Source organism: Lichtheimia ornata (genome assembly GCF_029851405.1).
Source record: "Lichtheimia ornata isolate CBS 291.66 chromosome Unknown scaffold00002, whole genome shotgun sequence".
NCBI lineage: Eukaryota > Fungi > Mucoromycota > Mucoromycetes > Mucorales > Lichtheimiaceae > Lichtheimia > Lichtheimia ornata.
The window spans coordinates 3,750-20,682 of NW_026695322.1; the positions used below are offsets into that span (position 1 = coordinate 3,750).

The window sequence follows — 16,933 nt, forward strand, 5'->3', positions numbered from 1 at the left end:
CAGTGATGAAGCGCATGCACTATAGAACAAGGTGGGCAATTGCCTATTTTGTAAAGTCGGCTCGAGCCACCGGCAAGTAGACGATAGTCGCGACATGGCCACGTTTTCTTACAAATGTGCACACAAAAAAGAGGCGGCCATGGAACCTTGTTTACGTTTTCTTTTTTGGCCTTCTATCAGGGACTAGCGTATTTTCATCTCTCTCTCTCTTTCTCGCTACTCTTGCACTCTCTCTTTTTTCTCTTTCTTTTGCTGGTTATCGTGGTCTTGGCTGCGTTACATTTGATGGGCATCTGATGATGCCGCGATTTTCGCTCGGATCATATTTACCAGCTACAAGTCGGCAACAACACGTTCAACAAGAGGAACAACAACAACAACAACAACCGGATACATTAAAAGGGTGGTGGACCAAACTAGTAGACAAATTCACAACCGAAAGGGATGACTTTGGGGATCTTTCACCTGACCGACCACCATTACCCTTTATTGCCTCGCTTGGAGATGCAGGTACCGGTAGCAATATTGGTAGAAACCTCCCACCACAAGCATCATCATCATCATCAGCACCTGAAAATAGCAGTGGCATCAATCGGTTCACACGTGCAAAGCGTATCGCTCCCCAAGCGGAAGTGGCTCCGGTCACCCACGTAAGTTGCACCCATTTCATTCTACACTCAGAGTACAACCATCTCTTTCCGATATACCGATGAGAGGTGGAATGTGCACGCCATCAATGAATGTGTGTGCGTATATGTGTGTGTGTATCCATGGATACAATGTAAGCGCAAATTTACTTGCCCCTTGCTTTGTTGCATGTTTGTTTACTTTTTTCCTATTGTAAACTTGCACTTTTGTAACAATAGAGCTTGGTTACTTGGGTTGCACAGGCACATCATCTAATTTCATGGGCTCTATATTTGGTGTGCTTGGGGCAAACGGTCCGCAATCCGAAGCAAAAGAGGAGGGTGTACCCGCACAAACCTCATGCACACACACGCACACAAATTTCCTAGCAATTTGACTTTTTAACTCATCACGTGTTTCATTGTAGCGTCTTTCGGCAGATGAGCGAGCTTTTCGAGGTGCCTTGTATACTATTATTGAAGAAAGTGAGACCATTTTATCCTTGTCATCACAAACCATGACACGACCACGGCCATTGTCATCCAGCCTCGATGATGACAAGCTCAAACGGATATCGATTACCAGTAATGGTACCAATGCAAGTGGTGATTCTTCTGGTTCATCTACATCATCCTCAAGTGCATCATATCATCCACCACCCCTTTGGCCATCGCAGCCCCAAAAGCGAGAGCCACATTTTCGACATCACGTTATTGGAGACGAAACCAAATGCCGTCGCAAGTTTATTAAAATGGTTCAATCAGCCAAAAAGTTCCACAATGAATACAAGGGTGTCATTCCAAAGGAGATGCAGGTTGTTTTCAATGCATATGACAATGTGCAGTGTATTCGATTGGAGGTGGATGGCAAAATAGAAGATCACAAATTCTGTGGGTAAGTGCATCATCATCATGTGACCTGTAACGTGAATGAATGAGAAGGTTGACATGGAAACCAAATAGGAATTCCCAATTTATCCCACCAGAGCTATCAACACATGGCACATTCCACAATAGCCGTGTAGATGTTTGGGTATTGGGCGTCAACCTCTACCGCATGCTTGTTGGCAGATATCCTTTCGTGGCTAACAATGATCGGAAACTATTTAAAAAGATGCTTAGTGCAGACTTTAGTCTCCCGCAGGATTGCTCGGAAGGTAATTAATACTATCATACATGACATGGAAGATGTATATTCATATCCATGTGCATAGATGCAAAGGACTTGTTACGACGTATGCTCGCTCCTGATACGACAAGAGCCTCACTCGATCTTGTTCTTCATCATCCATGGGTCAATCCTTTCAAAGTGGCTGTGCCACCCACTGCTACATCATCAGAGGAAGAAGACACCAGCAGTGCAAGTCGAGACCCTACACCACCGTCAACGATTGAACAACGCTTACCTACCACACAACAACAACCTGAACCATCACTCATGACAACGGATCAAGAGGGATCAGCTGCTGTGCAGCCACAACCTTCAATCTCTATAGTAGTCGAAAACGAATCACCCTCATCATCTACCGAAAAGCCAAAGAAACAACGTTCACGTCGACGACCCTTACGAAAAGCCATGCATGTCATTAAGCGTGCTACTTTGTTTGTTGTGCAGGGACCCTATCCCCCACCCAGTCGACCCTATCATGAATTTGGACGTCCACTTCAGGCATCATGATGATGAAAAGACGATAGTTTTGTGCCAATACCGATCATCCCTTTACCGCCATCCATCAAACATCCTCACCCTCATATCATGTAATCCCTCTATTGTTATTCCTCTTTTGCATAATTTGCTATTCTTCACTGCTGTACCATTATTACTGCATCTTTGTCTCTTCCTCCTCCTTCATTCGTTTATCCCCTATTGCATATTCAATAGAAACATCCACACACTTTTGTATGTATTGTATCAAAAAAGAAAAGACTTTGCTGTGCAAATGGATCGAATGGCTAGATCACGGGGTCGCGATCGCCCTGTTTTGTGGGATAGCCAAGTATGGCCTAGGAGATCATTTTACTGTGCTGCTATAATTAGAGTGTGGTACAATGCTTCATTCAACTCAAAAAAGTCCAGCCTTGTCATCAAAGATTCTGGTGACGAAAAAAAAACCTCTCCTCCTCCTCCTCCTCTCTTGCATACACAGTTATACCTTCCCCCTCCCTTCCTCGTCTCTCTTTCATACACACGCATTTGCTTTCATTTTGTTCTTCATTTACCCTACATGCACGTATACTAATACACTACTCTCTAATGCCCTTCAAACGCTCCATCATACTACAACTCATCTTTGCATTCTGTATCCTTTGTCTCATCATCGTTGCACACCAAGCAAATGACGCTCACAAAAGTAAGTCTACACCCTCATGTCGCGTAAAGCATTGTATTGACGTGGGCTTCTTTGCTTCTACAAGGTGACTTTGTAAACAACGAGTGTCCTGGAGGTGTATGCGATTCGCCTAGTCAAGACGATCCAACCAATGATCCATTACCGCCACCACCGCCACCACCGCCATCAGACAATCAAAGTGATGACAATGACCCATCGATACCAGTCAACGAGAAACTAGTGACACCCAACGATCATGATGAGATATCCAACAACGACTTTCCTTTCACTATTGTGACAGCTGCAAGCGCCAATCATTTTTGTGCATTGGAGGGCATGTTATATACATTGAAAGATATGAGACAGCATGTACGTTCATTTCCAAGATTGGTGGTTTATGACTTGGGCACAAATGACCAGCAAAAGACGATTATGGCCAACCTTCAGCAACATCAATACTTTGACGAGCTCGTGACATTCAACTACAGCGCTTATCCTGCATTCTGGGACATTACAGTGAATCGTGGAGAATATGCATGGAAGACTGGTATTGTCAAGGAGGTTCAGGAACAATATGGTGGTGTGATTATCTGGTTGGACACGGGCGATGTACCCAATCTCATGTTTATGCGCATGATCCCTGAATACATTCGCAAGTACGGCTTTTGGTCACCAAGAAGTACTGGCTTTGTCGGTTCAAAGTTTAATCACCTTGGCATCTTTGACTATCTCAAGATGGATCGTAAGCAATACGCAATGCTCGAGAATTGCAATGGTGCAGCACTTGGTTTTGATACGGATAACCCACGCATTCTCAATGAATTGGTCACACCTTGGTATGAATGTGGTTTGGACAAGAATTGTATTGCACCTCCCGGATCATCAAGGCAAAACCATCGACAAGATCAATCGGCCATCACATTACTCGCTGTGCGTGCTGGATTTCAATGCTTTGAATACCCTGAATTCCATGGTGTTACCATCCATCAGGACGAGTTTTGTCAAGAACGCCTTAGCTCGCTGGATAAGATGGGTCGTTTACTTCATCCTTCTTCCATTGGTAAGAGAAAGAGCAGGTTTTTATACGCTGTGTTGGTATTTATATATGTCTCTAGATTTGTAAACAAGAGGATCTGGTCACTGGATGGCTAGTAGAAGATTCGTTATAGACATATGAGGGAGGGATCTCAATAAACATCACATCTGGATGCGACGGACTTGATTTCTTACATGCAATGTGATTATGTCAATTTCCATATACATTTATTCTTGAGCGAGAAGGTCTAAGCCTATTGTAATTTTGGGTTCATTCAGTAATCACCCGACAAAAGTACATGCTATCACAAAGGTAATCAAAACAACAAAGAAATGAGACGCCGTGCTATGAAAGAACAAGAATACGGGTTGCTTGCTTTGCTAGTAAACGCGTTGAAGGACTTAATGGAGTAATGGTCTTACAAGTCCTGGTCTCTTAATCAGGAGCTGTTGTTGTCAAAAACGTTTGTGTGGATCTTCGTTTCGAAAAAGTTGAAGGTTGTTCGCTCCTTCATCAATAAAGAACAGGGGGGCATACGCGTAAACGTGAGGGTGATAATATAATGGCCCATCAACCCAATAGCGTTGTGCAAGCTAGATTACTGATAAGATTTTGTTGTATACGAATTTCTATGGGACTAACCAAATAGCGGTATGAGAGTTGCAGATAAATGATGGTGTATTCAAGCAATGTCACGCGGATCATCAATGATCAACATGGACATCTCCGTTCGATGAGCGTCCCCATGACCGTGCACCAAAGGGCTTTAGTGTATTTCAAACAAGCGGGGGTAACGCGCCGTTATTGCTGTTGTGACATGCTGCTGTGTAAGGCAGAGTGGGTCAGGCGCCCGGATCTGGGGGGCGATGGTGGAACAATGGGAAACGGCGGGCTGCTGCATATAAGCTTGATGCTCTTGTTTTATTGCATGATGAACAAAGAGAATGAAATTACATTGATTGACATGCTATAAATGCATAGCTTGGCCATTGTTCTCGATTGTATACAGCTTCTTGTCGAGAAATCAATATGCATCCTCAAATGCTTTGTACAATCAGCCGACTTTTTTTTGCACAATGCAACGTTTCTAGATGCACATGACGGTGTGATGGCGTTTTCTTTCCCTTGTTCCTAAAGACTTTCTCTTGATGGTTTATGTTTGTTACATGGATGGTTGACTACACCAATAGTAATCTTCATTGCTCATCCTCTTAGCTGTCAATACAGCACTATGCATACGTGTGAGTGAGAGAGAGTGCTAGAAATAACAAACAAACATTCCATTCGTCGTGGGTGTAGCAGGCAATCGAACACCCCTTAGGGTAATGCATGCGCCACTGTGATGCCAAATAAAGATGTTGGATCTTGCATCACATTACCCAAAATTCAACTGCCCCGCATTTTCCTCTTTGTGCACGCACACGCACACGCGCTCTCACGCATTTATTCCCATTCTAGCTTTCTTTCTTTTGTTCTCGTTGAAAGTCATTTGAGATCGCTTTTGCTCATTGCTCCATTGTCTTCAAGGTCCCCATTGCTCCATTGCCCAACCTACTCCTCCCCCCACTCTATCCCCTATTCACTCTTTTGTTCGCCTCCAGGAACAGCGTGACACTTTCTGCTTATAGCCATCAAACTTCTTCTCCTGGTACACTATTGTTTTTCGTTTGTTCGAGCTTCCATGGGCTCAGTCTACAATACATCTCTGCAGCTACCCATCATTACATCCTCGGGAGAGGATAATGACGACTTTGACTTTCATGCACCAGCAGCAGTGACATCCAATAACATTGCCAGTACAGAGTTTGATTTCGAGTACGACACCACTGAAACATTAGCACAGCGTGTGATTCAACAAACATCTGCTACATTCACTGTAAGGAACACTTTTGAGGGGAAATACTGATCAAGGAGGCAAAAGGAGTGTAATAGGGCTCACATCATCATCATCATCTCGATAATAGTCATTGTCGGCCAATGCAAGCAATAACACCGTTGCCATGTCAACGGCAACATCCACCATCACACCCCAATTTTCGTATCCAAGCAACAACAACAACAACAACAGCAGTAGTAGTGATGTAGCATCGACAATGAATATAGCGACACCTTGCATTGATGAGCGACACGACACTTATGGACAACATTTACACAACGACCATGATGAGGAAGATGGTACAATTAATATGCGGCAATATGCATCGAAAGCCACAGGAATATTCGGGAGCGATGTAATAACGGAGCATCAACAATATCCAAAAACGTATGCCGAATCAAGCTCTTCTTCACGTGCCTTCGTGGCTCCTCATCATCTTCCAGCCATCTTGGCACCGATATCACCCAATTGTAGCTCCAGTGGTACCCCACATACAACATTATCCAATTGCTCGTTGCCAAGAAACACGATCAAGATCCAGAATGGTCATTCTACTACTCACTACGCTGACGACGACAATGACAAAGATGACAAGTCAACATGGTTATTCGCAGCAAAAAAGGGGGAGGAGCACCAACACCTCCTGTTTTCTGTCGATCATAGCAAGCAAGACTTAGCAGTGTCTCATCATCATCAGGTGCGCTTTCTTTATTATTCTTTCTTTGAAAGTGGAGGTGGCTTGACAACTGTATTTCTAAATACATATTCATATCATTCTTTTCTTTTCCCCCTCGTCTCTCAACTCCTCGACATCTCCCTTTCTGATACACACATCCTTAACTTTTCTCATTTATATATCCTATTCTTTTCATTTCTTTCTTTTCTCTCTCTTTCTTTATCTATCATCACCCTTGCCCTCTTATTATTCAGGCACCTCGATCGAGAAAAGGGAGCAACAGTAGCACGAGCAGCAGCAGTAATAGCCGTGCCATCATCATCAATATGCAAGAGGAAAAGTACCCCAACAAACGCACATTTCAAGAAATGTCTGCAGATAGTAATAGCATGATTGGACGAGTACAGTTACCAGGATTACAACATATCGTGTCACCTTATGCAATACGTGAAGCCGAACGACAAGAGCAGGAAGAGGCGCTGGGTAAAATCCCTGAACATCCCTTCAAGGCATACCCGTCATTCATCTCTATGAAGCACATGCATGAACAAGGTGATCACCGATCCAACAATTACACGCCTTCTTCAAATTCCCCTCCAAGTCTCTCTATCCCTACTCATTTCAGCATTCGTGGCGACTATGACGATGATGACGATGATGATGACGACGATGATACGGATGATGCTGCTATTATTACGGATGAGATCAACTCTGGAGAACCACATACACCACGTATAGCCTCTTCTCCTATCACATTTTGTTCATGCAACCAACAACAGAATCCAACATCAACCACTGTACACCATCAATCCTCTTCTCGATTGAATGTAGCAAGTCGTCTCGGTGCAGCAGAAGCAAACGCGTTGAATGATATTGGTCGATTAAAGTCAACAGCACCACCACCACCGTTACGAGCAGAACGAGAACGTTTAAAACGACCACCCAATGCCTATTTGTTATTCAATCGAGATATGCGTCGTAAATTATTGGAAGTGTCACCCAAAATGGGCGTCGCGGAAATAAGCAAAAAGATTGGCGAAAAGTGGAAACAATTATCATCAGTAAGCTATAGTAAAAAACCCCCTTGATTGTATTGAATTATACGCGTCGTACGTGAGAAAATTAACCCATCTCTCTCTCTCTATTCATTAGGAAGAACGAGAAAAGTATATCCAGGAAGCGGCTCTCATCAAGCAAGATCATCTCAAGAACCATCCCGACTTTATTTACACACGACGGTCTAAAGCTGAACTTGCCGAAGCAAAGAGACTTTCAAAGTTACGTCGAAGCAAGAACAATGACACAGCAGCATCACCGAATACCGAAAAGTCAACGGCAACTAAGGAGGGAAGAGAGCAGCAACAAAGCAGCAGCATCACTAGTAGTAGTACTACCAAGCGAAGGAGGAAATCTAATGCACCTGATGCACCACGTGACCCACGAGGACGCAAAAAGAAACGACACCGACATCCTACTGCACCCAAACATCCCATGTCTCCATTCCTCTTTTTCCTTGCAGCTGTGCGTCCACATGTGGCTCAACAATTCCCTGGATCAACAGTGGGCCCCATAAGTAAAGTCATTGGTGCCCAGTGGCGTGACATGTCTGATGAAGCACGTATCCCATGGATCAAAATGGCTGAAGAAGATAAAGCACGCTATGCACGTGAAATGCGAGTTTACATGGCCAATCTCGATCAACAAGCACAAAATCAACATGACATTGATACTACTACAGCTAATACAGAAGACTTGGATGATAGCGCGGTGGCCACTGTTGTTCAAATGGTGAATAGTGGTGGCGGTGGTGGTGGTGATAAACAAGACTTTTATCCTCCAGCAAGCAGTAGTAGTAGTGGTCACCATTTTGAAACCATTTTCCCCCAATCCAACGAATGTATATGATAAAGTTGATAATTGTCTGTGTACAAACAGAGAGATATAATTAAGGGTTGATCTATCTACAATGGGGGTGGTGAAATGTGTATGCTACATGCTTATGCAATATCTTGTTCATCCTCGTCGCTATCCTCATGGTCATTCTTGGAGACACCCGTTCTTTTGAGAATGGCAAAATAAAGAGGGCCCCAACCATCCGTTTTGTCAGGAAGAACAATCCAACCATACTTTGTGCGTTCACCAATGGGCCATGTGCGTTTGACCACCTCCACAGGGATCTTTCCTTTTCGCATGAACTTGCTAATCACCTTGTCGTTCTCTGTAGAGCTGATGGAGCATGTTCCATAGACAACCGTACCACCTACACGCACCGAATGAACAGCAGCTTTAAGCAAGGCGAGTTGTCGTGTGGCATTATGGACCGTGCGTTTGGGTGACCACTGCTCAAATTCCTTTTCATCGTGTAGTAAATGACGTTCAGAGGAACAAGGAGCATCCAATAACACCTTGTCGTATTGCTCAGGCTCTTGATAATACTTGGTGCCATCCTTGCCAACCACTGTCACCAAATCCTCCAATACATCCTTGGGTACATAGCCATCCAACACTTGTCGTAGTCGTCGTCGTCGATCTGCTGATAACTCGTTGACGGTAAGGTGACCACCACGTCCTAGTCGTTGAAGAACGGATACTGATTTGCCACCTGGGGCAGCACACAAGTCAAGGACATGGTCATGGGGTTCAATATCCAAGGCCTCAGTCGCTAATACTGATCCAGCATCGAGAATGTAGTAGTCGGTCATGCCATGATCGTCTTTGGAAGGATGAGGAAATCGCTCAGCGTCCATGGATGCAAAACAGGGAATGCTGCAAAAGCCAAGTCGTGCCAAGTTCAATGGTGTCAACTTTTCTGGATCGGGTGGTGAAGTGCAGTACTTGTTGAGCATAATGCAATGGCGTGAAGGTTGATGCATGGCTTCCATTAGTGTAGACCATCGTTCCGGACCATATTCTTGTTCATAATATTGACTAAAGGCATTGAATACAGCTTGTCTTCGTTCTTGTTCTCGTGCAATAGCCTTTTGTTTGTTCTTGGATAATCCTTTGGCTGGTTTGCGTCCCTGGGATGGTGGCATTTTGATACGAAACAGTTGGAAAAGTTTGACACGCGCGGGAGAGATCACACATTATACACAGGGCCGCCACCAATCAATCAACCTCTCTCATGCGTGATAATCATCCAATGTCCCCCATTTATATATAATAAAGTTTTATACACACACATCTATCTTCGTTCCTTCACAAAGAAAATGAGCCATAGTAAAGCAAAGAGAATAAATGACAAGAACATTGCACTGAGCTTGATAACATCTGGCCAGTAATTCTTCGCATTAAAGCCAAAGGTCGATAAGATGGTTGCTCCAGGAACCTAATAGCGTCCAACACCATTAACAAGATAGCTTCGAGAAAAACATCCTTGTTGCTACTTACATCAATATTGAGACCAAACCTTTCCTCCACGAGCTGAAGATACAACATCTCATTCACCAGTAGCGCTTCCAGTGCATAGTTGAAGAATGATAGATGCTTGAGCCAGCTAAAGTAGGGTGACATGGAATCTATAAAAGCGCATAGGTTAACCTAGCTGATCCTCATGATCCCATACAACCTTACCTTTGTTCAACAAGAGGCCAGCAAACAACATAGAAAAGAGGAGCACCATGCAGCACAATAGATTTGCCATCGAAAGGTTCTTGAATACGACACCAATAGCCAAGCACAAAGCAGCAGCTGTCAAATTAAACAAGACAAGGACAAGCAAGAACTTGAGGAATTCATTGACACCTTCCACCAAGCCAACCATGTAATACGAGATCAATCCCATCATGAGCGGTGGCACCACGCGCAAAGGAATGATGTCGAATAAGACCTATTTCATGGATTAGAACCACGTGCTGATTTGGGTCATTGTTCGTCAACTTGCCTTGGAAAGGAAATAAATGCCAGGTGAATAATAGCCATTGGCACGCTCTCGTACAAAGAGAATACGCTCATTAGAAAACACTTGGAGGGATGTCAGGCACATGAAACCCAATAGAGCTTCATAAAAGAAGAATAATCCCATGCGATTCTGGAATCCAGCAATGGTATTGGATACTTGATAAAATAAGCCGCCACAAATCACTACATGACATGTGGTTAGAAAGGGGTACCGTTATACAATGAGTGAGTAGATACACTTACTTGCGAGAACGACGGCAATGGTATAATGTGCAAACATGAGCATTGGGTTTCGATACAAGTTTTTGAACGTGCGATCAGCCAGAATACGAAATTGCATAAACCATCCAGGACGTTCATGCGTGTGAACAGGTTTGACAAGGGGTGATGCTGCTCCTCCTTCTTCCAAATCATCAGGCGTTGCTTGTCTATATACATTCTTCGTTAATAGATGGTTCTTCTATTACCAAAATGAAAAGGAACACTTACGCTGCCGCCAAAATTTGCTCCACATCATCACGTACGGCCACAGCAACAACACTCTTGTCATAAGCTTCCACAAGTCGTTTGAGGTGAGGTGTCATGCCATCTCCCTTTGTTGTAGAAGTAGCAGCATTATCAGAAGACTCGCCGTCCACCACGACATCAGGTACAGTAAGCTGTTGTTGTTCCTGGCGTTTCTTACGAATCCTTTCTCTTCGCAATCTTTCTTGACGTGCTCCTAATTCAGATGCCCATTGTTCGCTGGTATTCTCCAAATCATCACCAAAACCATTGCTTGAACCAAATAAGGACGTTGATGGTGCTGGATTGACAGGTGAAGATGATTGCATAATCGATGGTTGTTGTTCACTATCAGATGCCAAATTGCTTGTTTCATCATGCAAAACGGGTTTTGGATCGGAAGGTTGCATCGTCAAATCGATCAAATAATCGGCAATATTGAAGCCAGCTGGACAAGGGTAGCCAATGGTCTTGAAATAGGATTGGACACGAGGTTGTGGACCAGAGTAAACAGTATGTCCCTTGCCAAGAACAATAAGCTGATCAAAGAGGGTAACAATATTGGATCTGGGCTGATGGATTGTGAAAACAATGGTGCGATTGTAATCTTTGGCGAGCGTAACCAAGGATTCGACGACATTGTATGCATTGTATGCATCGAGACCACTGGTGGGTTCGTCAAGGAATAGGATGGATGGCGAAGTTACAAGCTCACATGCAATGGCTACGCGACGTCGTTCACCACCACTAATGGATCGCTCACCAGGTTGACCAATCTTGGAATCCTTGATATTGTCGATACCAAGCTCCTGCATCACTTCCATCACTCTGAACTTTTTGGCGGCCTTGCTCATGGATCGTGGCAATCGCAGCAATGCCGAGTATAAAATCGTCTCGTACACGGTGAGTGTTGGGATCATTGTATCTTCTTGGTCAACATAGCCCACAAGTCGTTTATAATCCGATGGCGACACCGTATGGCCATTCACATACACATCCCCGATCACTGTACCCATCTTGGGCCGCTTTGCAAGGATATCCAGTAATGTCGTCTTGCCAGAACCTGAAGGACCCATGATAGCCATCACTTCACCAGGTCGCACCATACCAGTAATACTGTTGAGGATGGCTTGTTTTCCCACCTTGTAGGATATGCAATCGAATATCAAGTTGGCTGGAGTATGTTCGGTCATGAGTTTGCCAGCTTCATCATCAGCGAGTTGAATATAGGGTGCCGAGCCACTTGATTTCCTTGCCAAATAAGTAACAACTCCAGTGACAATGATCAAGAAAACCGCAACACCAGCCATGCCACTAACAATCATGATCCAATTGATAGGACGCTCTGGTCTCTATAATACATAGGTATGGTTAGCTACCTTCCAAAGTGTCCCTTCCATCGCTTTTTGATCACTTGCCTTGAACCCAGGTACCATGGTATAATGAAGGCATTCGCCCGAATTACAAGTCAAAAAGATGGATTCATCACCAAAGACCATCAAAATCAAATCATCCATAGCAGGCTCTATAGGTAAGATTTGGTAAGGGTGATGTATGCCAAGTATACTACTATCTTCCATGTTACCTGAAAAAGCGCATTCTCGGTCTGTGCACTTGAAACTTGCAGGTCCCTTGATCTCTTCTTTGAGTAGATCCGTCAAATCTATGTATGCATTACTTCAGTACCAGTGATGTATAAAAGAATCACATTCTATGATCCTTACCAATGCTACCATCCTTTCCACAAAGCATCTCGTCTTTGATACAGCGGCAATTGATATTGTTGCACTTGTAATTGGTGATGTTGTTGTCGTAGCCAAACTCTGGATGATACATGCTTTAGTACTTTTTCACAATGCTCAGGGTATAGCTTACCTTGGTCAAAAGCGCATTCATCAAGATGACAATAAAACGATTCAACCTCATCCACCCAAACTATATGATGTTTCTTGTCAGCTACTACCATTCCTTCCTATGCATCCTAAGCAAGAACAATCACTCACATTGAAAATCGCATGAATCTTCATGTTGATTACAAGAAAAGGTGACTTGAGGGATTTGATCCTTGAGTTGCTCCAAGATTTTTCGATCTAGAATTGTTTGTGTGAGTGGCGTTCGTCTCCATGGCAACTTTTGAAACACATATCCAGGGATCAAGGGGCGGGGGGCAGGGGGAGAACTTACTTGTCACATTGCACATTTGATGGTTTTCAAAAACGGTCAAACCGCCTCGATAGCAAGTACCATTTTGACCGGTGGGTACAAGTGGGTCACAAACCGAATCCATGGTACATACTAGATAGAGCGGGAAAATATGAGAAAACCGTGGGTAATCTACTATGCATCCTCGTAACTTACCATTGCAATTGATACCTTCCCATCCTTCTGGGCAATCACAGTGATTATCCTCTCTTGGTATTCTTTGGCGTCCATCAGCAAGTGCTCCACATACTATAGTGATGAATGGGAGGGGGTGAGTGAATATGCATTGTATCTGCTGATATGTATATACGTTACGTGGCTCTCGGCAGTCGTCACCTCCAAACCCAGGTGGACACTGGCACTGCCCGCTATGGCTACAATTGGCGAAATGCAGGCACTCAAATCCAGGCAACATGCAGTTGAAGCATTGAGGACAATCAGGACAACCATTATTGCCGTCACCGAGGGCAGGTATAGTAGTAGTGGTGGTGGTAGTAGTAGGTGGTGGTAAAAGATAACCGAGTGTCGTCGAAGAGGTATTCGTTTGCGCGTCGCTAATGCCCAAACAGGACACCAAAAGCACGCCGAAGAGTAATTGGCGTAATGACATTGGGAGGTCGAACACTCACGCAATACACGACTTGTTCTTGTTGAATGGGGTGGAGAAAGAAGGGTGTCCTTGTTCCCAAGCAGAGCCGCACCTTACTTGATTTTGCTCGAGGTACTGCATATGACGCAAATGATTGGTACGGATTACAAATGTTCCATCCTGCCGGCTTTAATATCACACTCATTCCTGTGATAAGGTCTCAGAGCTTCATACATTTCAAGGGGTCACATGATACATGGTCTTATTGTTTCATTATCAAGGTAACTTTGATAACATAGAATGGATGATGGGGAATAGGATGTTAATCTTCACAACGCCGTGTAGGTCTACTGCTGCCGCCATGATAAGCAACAACTAAAGACGATGATGTTGGCACCGCTTGATGAGCATAAGGTGATTCACGTAGCTTGTATAATGTACCAGTCTTTATGCGGCTTGCATGCCTACCTTGTGATAAAAACAAACCATGGCCTTAAGGGTCTGGTAATCCATATCATTTGATCGTTCCTTTTGGTTGTTTTCTATGATGGAGTCACACATAAAGCGTTCTCAAGTTATCATACATGGAGCATTTATTGCCTTTAATGACCACAAAGTTTCATCCATTATCCACCTACTGAGAATAAGCATCTACGAGAGGATCATTGTCTCAAGTGATACAATGAAAAAGGGCCAAACAATGGGTACGATTTATGCTGCTATGATCTCAGCACATAGTGTGCAACAACATTGCTGAATAATCGGGAGGGCGGTTTCCGATCCGCTTAAAATATACAATGAATACGATCCATTTACCCGGATACATGTATATGATTGCATGGGATCATTCAAAACGATGACACCATGTCATTGTTTATTAATAAATCTAATCTTATCTTTGGCAACAGCTTGGTGTTCTTTTGGTGCATTGGCAATAAGGAGATCCGGAAGAAGAAGCAGCAGCAAGCACTGGATTTTTGGGGAAGGAGCAGCGAAAGGATTTCTGGTAAAAAGAATCACCCCTGACAGCAAGAGGCCATCGGCATCGAGCACCGTTTGCGACGTCATACAATGCATGGAACATCCTTTCAAAGAATGGTCAATCTACTAGCGGATGCAATAACAGACACAACCCATGTTTAGCAGGTGTGATGGAGATTATCATCATTAGAGATATATCTATCTTCTTCTTGTACAATGTTTCCCAGGGTCCCTCATGATAACGTAAAAGACTGAATAGTGCTTAATGGGATGGGGATATTCTTTTAACAAAGGGAGCGAGCGAAGTTCTTTGGAAGCTTTTGGGGGTGGGGTGTGGATTGCCACTCAACCAGTGAATGCGTTCAAAAAAGCTTTTGCGGAGTTGGGAGCACATGTGCCACATAAATAAGGCATTTCCGCTATGTCAGCATCCCTTCTTTTTGTGTGCAAACAAAGGGCCAACTTGTTCTCCACCACACTTGCACTTTTTCCTCATGTCTTTCTTATCTCGAGCACTCTTTGTACGGTCCATGATGATCAGGCCGATGCAAGCACATGGTAGAAAACCCATGATGATGAATGTGGTTGCTCAGCGTCTTTATTCAAGTCGTCCCATGGATCAACAACCATCAGCGGCAAGTAAGTATTCTTTTTCCCATTCTCACCCGCAGTAAGGTTCATGTGGCCTCCCACCCATTCCTCCCCTCCCCCTCCTGCTCCACTGCAACTGTTATTGTGTCACGAGTGACAAATAATAATGTGTGCGGAGTGTTTTTGAGTACCATCCATCCATGTCAATTCCTCGTCCACCACTTTTCACTCACTCACTCTTGAACACTCCTTCCATAATCCCAAAGAACGATCCAAGGTCACGATCAAGACCCTCAATCGCTTGTATAAGCATGGCGAACCCATTACCATGATGACCGCTCAAGACTACCCCTCTGGCATGATGGCTGATCGTGCAGGAATGGACATGTGCTTGGTGGGCGACTCGCTGGCCATGGTAGCATTAGGCTATGACTCGACCAATCCGCTTACGGTTGATGTAGGTTGGCTCGAGAAAGGGTTTAGGATGTCATAGAGAGACTAAGACATGTTATTAGGAAATGTTGCATCATTGTCGAGCAGTCGCCCGAGGATGTAAATCATCGTTCCTGGTATGTGATTTACCTTATGGCAGCTACGAAGCCGATCCCACAGATGCAGTGCGTGTATCGCTACGATTTCTCAAGGAGGGCAATGCCGAGGTAGGCTCATGATTAGGGATAGCGTTGGCAAGGTATGGATGGTATGGTAACCAAGCGACGATGGTAGGCTGTCAAATTGGAAGGAGGCAAAGAGATGGCCGAGACGATTGAACGTATCACGCGCGTGGGTGTTCCTGTTGTTGGCCATATTGGTTTGACTCCTCAACGGCAATCGGCATTAGGTGGTTTCCGTGTTCAGGGCAAGACGGCGAAGCAAGCACATCAACTTTTGGAAGATGCTTTAGCTGTACAAGAAGCTGGTGCATTCATGATGGTTTTGGAAGCTATGCCAGAAGAGATTGCAACCTATATCACACAACAACTCAAGATTCCTACCATTGGTATTGGTGCTGGTGTACATTGCTCGGGTCAAGTGCTAGTGCAGAATGATGCTCTCGGTCTCTTTGATCGTTTTGTGCCAAAGTAAGTAGTGACAAAAAGAAGGAAGGATAGGATGGCTCTTGCTTACTTTATGTGTGGATAGATTCACCAAGCAATATGCCAATCTCAACCGTATCATGACGGATGCCTTAAGACAATACCATGATGAAGTCAAATCACGTGCCTTTCCTGCTCCCGAGAATACCTATCCCATCGATCCACGGCAATTGGAAAAGTTCTGGGAGTTAGTGGGAGAACCCCATCGTAATGAGGAGAAACATGAACAAGAACGCGCTGTTCGTGCCCATGCTTAGAAGACACTTTATACAACAGATGCCCTTTGCTGCTCACTTTTTATTGTTCTTATATCCGTTATCATCATGCTCTTCTTTTTGTGTTCCCCCCGTTGTATATAGAATTTATATCCGTTTTCTTTCATTCGTATTCAAATAATGAAAAAGGCAATTCTCTTTCCATGATCTAAGTCGATTGGTGTTTGTGAGCCAACTATTTATTGGTGATAGTGGTTGCTATTTGTCGACAAGTGGCACATCAAGGACGTCTTGAGGAGCATACATGTAG

The 16,933-nt window shown here is 44.1% G+C and overlaps 6 protein-coding genes across 6 annotated transcripts; 4 read left to right on the forward strand and 2 right to left on the reverse strand.

The window, feature by feature from the left end:
• Positions 1 to 299: 299 nt before the first annotated feature.
• O0I10_000484 (uncharacterized protein) lies at positions 300 to 2,304 on the forward strand (the record flags this gene model as incomplete). Its single annotated transcript, XM_058480594.1, has 4 exons — positions 300 to 650; positions 1,055 to 1,521; positions 1,590 to 1,783; positions 1,841 to 2,304. The coding sequence occupies 4 exons, from the start codon at positions 300 to 302 to the stop codon at positions 2,302 to 2,304; spliced, it is 1,476 nt and encodes a 491-aa protein (XP_058348158.1).
• Positions 2,305 to 2,880: 576 nt separating this feature from the next.
• On the forward strand, positions 2,881 to 4,079 carry O0I10_000485 (uncharacterized protein; the record flags this gene model as incomplete). The annotated part of the gene is made up of 3 exons (XM_058480595.1): positions 2,881 to 2,977; positions 3,042 to 4,016; positions 4,072 to 4,079. 3 exons carry the CDS (start codon positions 2,881 to 2,883, stop codon positions 4,077 to 4,079), a joined length of 1,080 nt encoding a protein of 359 aa, XP_058348159.1.
• A 1,594-nt stretch (positions 4,080 to 5,673) lies between these two features.
• O0I10_000486 (uncharacterized protein) lies at positions 5,674 to 8,449 on the forward strand (the record flags this gene model as incomplete). Its single annotated transcript, XM_058480596.1, has 4 exons — positions 5,674 to 5,868; positions 5,957 to 6,565; positions 6,799 to 7,605; positions 7,697 to 8,449. 4 exons carry the CDS (start codon positions 5,674 to 5,676, stop codon positions 8,447 to 8,449), a joined length of 2,364 nt encoding a protein of 787 aa, XP_058348160.1.
• Positions 8,450 to 8,541: 92 nt separating this feature from the next.
• On the reverse strand, positions 8,542 to 9,579 carry O0I10_000487 (uncharacterized protein; the record flags this gene model as incomplete). The annotated part of the gene is made up of 1 exon (XM_058480597.1): positions 8,542 to 9,579. One exon carries the CDS (start codon positions 9,577 to 9,579, stop codon positions 8,542 to 8,544), a length of 1,038 nt encoding a protein of 345 aa, XP_058348161.1.
• A 149-nt stretch (positions 9,580 to 9,728) lies between these two features.
• Positions 9,729 to 13,760, reverse strand: O0I10_000488 (uncharacterized protein; the record flags this gene model as incomplete). The annotated part of the gene is made up of 14 exons (XM_058480598.1): positions 9,729 to 9,872; positions 9,935 to 10,062; positions 10,118 to 10,373; positions 10,428 to 10,627; positions 10,688 to 10,872; positions 10,934 to 12,300; positions 12,367 to 12,473; positions 12,534 to 12,611; positions 12,673 to 12,771; positions 12,824 to 12,883; positions 12,952 to 13,038; positions 13,133 to 13,243; positions 13,307 to 13,399; positions 13,466 to 13,760. The coding sequence occupies 14 exons, from the start codon at positions 13,758 to 13,760 to the stop codon at positions 9,729 to 9,731; spliced, it is 3,210 nt and encodes a 1,069-aa protein (XP_058348162.1).
• Positions 13,761 to 15,214: 1,454 nt separating this feature from the next.
• On the forward strand, positions 15,215 to 16,665 carry O0I10_000489 (3-methyl-2-oxobutanoate hydroxymethyltransferase; the record flags this gene model as incomplete). Its single annotated transcript, XM_058480599.1, has 5 exons — positions 15,215 to 15,359; positions 15,578 to 15,768; positions 15,827 to 15,970; positions 16,038 to 16,393; positions 16,455 to 16,665. The coding sequence occupies 5 exons, from the start codon at positions 15,215 to 15,217 to the stop codon at positions 16,663 to 16,665; spliced, it is 1,047 nt and encodes a 348-aa protein (XP_058348163.1).
• Positions 16,666 to 16,933: the final 268 nt, after the last annotated feature.